Genomic DNA, 3,087 nt, shown 5'->3' with positions numbered 1-3,087 from the left:
GGGGATTAAACTTTCCAGATTTTCCTACATAGGAAGGAAAACTTGCCAAATCTTCTATTTTGATTTCTGGACTTTTTTTTCTTGGAATTGGCTTTAAAAAAACACCCAGAGTTCCTCTGGTACCAAAAAAAAAAAAAAAAAACCCCTTTCCCATTCTTTGCCTATATTTAAAATCTCACTGGAACAGAATTAATTGGCAATTAATTGTTATGAGGAGGAGGAGGAGGAGGAGGAGAAGGAGGAGGAAGAGGAAGAGGAGGAGGAGGAAGATGACTGTGCAGTTTCCAGGGATTCTTTAGCACTTTTGCACTTGGCTTGGTCTAATATGCTCCCAGTTTCCCAGTTGAAACCATGGTTAAGTCTATCCAGGTGTTGTGCAACTAAGGAGTTTTCCTCCTGTCTTCCGACTGCTGTTTGGTGTTCACGGATGTGCTCTGCTCATCTTCGGTCTGTTTGTCCTATGTGGGGGCTGTTACGGTCCTCACACTGTAACAACTTGTGGGTGACTTCCATTTTTTTTTGCCAGGGCTGCTGAGTCTACAGGCTTTTAAAGCATAGTTGAGTCAGTTTTGTGTCTGCCTAGGCCAGGGGTAGGCAACCTTGGATCTTTTATGACTGGTGGACTTCAACTCCCAGAATTCCTGAGCCAGCATGGCTCAGCTTGGAAACGTCCCCCTTTCCCCTCAGCATGGCTGGCTCAGGAATTCTGGGAGTTGGAGTCCACACGTCTTAAAGTTGTTGAGGTGCAGAAACAATGGACTAGGCCAGAGGTAAGCAACCTTGACTCTTTTATGACTGGTGGACTTCAGCTCCCAGAATTCCTGAGCCAGTGTGGCTCAGCTTGGAAACATCTCCCTTTCCCCTTAGCGTGGCTGGCTCAGGAATTCTGGGAGTTGAAGTCCACAAGTCATGAAGAGGCCATAGTTCCCCCACGGTGGCTCAGGAATTCTGGGAGTTGAAGTCCACGAGTCATAAAAGGGCCAGGTTTGAAGACCCCTGGTTTAAATATTTAAATATTTTTTCCTCACGGTGACGTGATCAAAATTCAGGCATTTGGGCAGGGGTAGGCAACCTTGGCTCTTTTATGACTCGTGGACTTCAACTCCCAGAATTCCTGAGCCAGCATGGGGGAACTATGGCCCCCTCATGACTCGTGGACTTCAACTCCCAGAATTCCTGAGCCAGCCACGCTGAGGGGAAATGGAGAGGTTTCCAAGCTGAGCCATGCTGGCTCAGGAATTCTGGGAGTTGAAGTCCGCGAGTCATAAAAGTGCCAAGGTTTGCTTACCACTGACCTAGGTAATCCTTATAATAGCTCATTTAGTGACCACTCAAAGTTACAGCAGCACCGGAAAAAAGTGAGTGGCCACTTTTCCACGCTGACGGCACTTTCAGCATCCCTGTGGTCACGTGATTGAAATTCAGACGCTCGGCAACCGACTCGTATTTATGACGGTTGCAGCCTCCTGAGGTTACGTGATCCCCTTTTGTGACCTTCCGACAAGCCAAGTTGATGTGGACGCCGGATTCACTTAACAACCGTGTTGCTAACTGAATCACTGCAGTGATTCACTTAACAACTGTGGCAAGAAATGTTGTAAAATTGGTCAAAATTTTGCCGGACAAACGTTTTGCTTAGCGATGTAAACTTTGGGGCTCCATTGCGGTCATACGTTGAGGACTCCCTGCGTAAAGCCTCCCTCTGGCGCTGAACAGAGACAGCGAAGTTTCCAAGTTTCTAAGTTTCCAAGCCTGATCTTGGCTTCCTTGCGCTCCACTTCTAGGTCCTGAATCAAACCTCCCGGATCGAAATACAACTGCTGGAGAATTCCCTGTCCACAAACAAGCTGGAGCGGCAGCTGCTGATGCAGACGAACGAGATCCACAAGCTCCAGGATCAGAACAGGTGAGCCCCTGGCGGAAGGAAATACAGGTAGCCCTGGGGGAGAATCTTTGCAGCTCAGGGTTGAAATGAGGGCTCCTTGGGGCTCTCTGAGCTGGGTGGCTTTCTGGCAGATGTTTCATGACCCAAATTAGAGGAGGAGGAGGAGGAGGAGGAGGAGGAGGAGGAGGAGGAGGAGGACGACGACGACGACGACGACGACGACGACGACGACGACGACGACAACTATGGAATCCTTGATGCTCTCTGAGCTTGGTTCTTTTCTTGCAGACGTTTCATGACCCAACTGGATAACATCATCAGTGCTAGCAGGGAGTGGGCTTTGCAGAGATGAGGAGGAGGAGGAGGAGGAGGAGGAGGAGGAGGAGGAGCAGCAGGAGCAGGAGCAGGAGCAGGAGCAGGAGGAGCAGGAGGAATAAGAGGAATGTGAGGTCCCTGATGCTCTCTGAGTTTGGTCTTTTCTTGCAGATGTTTCATGACCCAAACTAGATGACATTGTCAGTGGTAGAAAAAGTGGGGTGTGTGGACATGAGGAGGAGGAGGAGGAGGAGGAGGAGGAGGAGGAGGAGGAGGACGACTGTGGAATCCTTGGTGCTCTCTGAGCTTGGTGATTGCCTTGCAGACGTTTCATGACCAACCGGGGAATATTATCAGTACTAGAAGGGAGTGGGGTGTGCGGACACAAGGAGGAGGAAGAGGAGGAGAGGAAAGGACTGTGGGGTCCTTGGTGCTCTCTGACAGTTGTTTTCTTGCAGACATTTCATTGCCAAACTAGGTAACATCATCACTGCTAGTAGGAGTGCTGTTTGCTGTCTGTTTATATTCTGGTGTCTTGCCTGTCTGTGTGTGTGTGGGGGGTAGTCTTAGGGATTCTTTGGTTGGGCTGTTTACTAATGGCTCTTTGGCAGTTTCTTGATTAAGGTATTGCCTGCTACCTGATGGTTGGTCTGAAGTGGATTAACTAGATAGAGAGATGGAGGGAGGCGGGAGAGAGAGAGAGAGAGAGAGAGAGAGAGAGAGAGAGAGAGAGAGAGAGAGAGAGAGAGAGAGAGAGAGAGAGAGAGAGAGAGAGAGAGAGAGAGAGAGAGAGAGAGAGAGAGAGAGAGAGAGAGAGAGAGAGAGAGAGAGAGAGAGAGAGAGAGAGAGAGAGAGAGAGAGAGAGAGAGAGAGAGAGAGAGAGAGAG

At 49.3% G+C, this 3,087-nt stretch overlaps 1 protein-coding gene across 1 annotated transcript in view; it reads left to right on the top strand.

Moving 5' to 3' along the window:
• LOC107287648 (angiopoietin-4-like) overlaps positions 1-3,087 on the top strand; it is a 27,354-nt gene that overhangs the window by 12,101 nt on the left and 12,166 nt on the right. Inside the window, exon 3 of the mRNA XM_015816176.1 lies at positions 1,785-1,906. Within this exon, the coding sequence (XP_015671662.1) occupies positions 1,785-1,906 (122 nt within the window). The remainder of the gene's footprint in view (positions 1-1,784; positions 1,907-3,087) is intronic.

Source organism: Protobothrops mucrosquamatus, unplaced genomic scaffold, assembly GCF_001527695.2.
Source record: "Protobothrops mucrosquamatus isolate PMUCROS unplaced genomic scaffold, P.Mucros_1.0 scaffold_110, whole genome shotgun sequence".
NCBI classification, from domain to species: domain Eukaryota; kingdom Metazoa; phylum Chordata; class Lepidosauria; order Squamata; family Viperidae; genus Protobothrops; species Protobothrops mucrosquamatus.
Note: the sequence above shows the minus strand (reverse complement) of the source record. Positions and strands in the feature narration are given on the sequence as shown.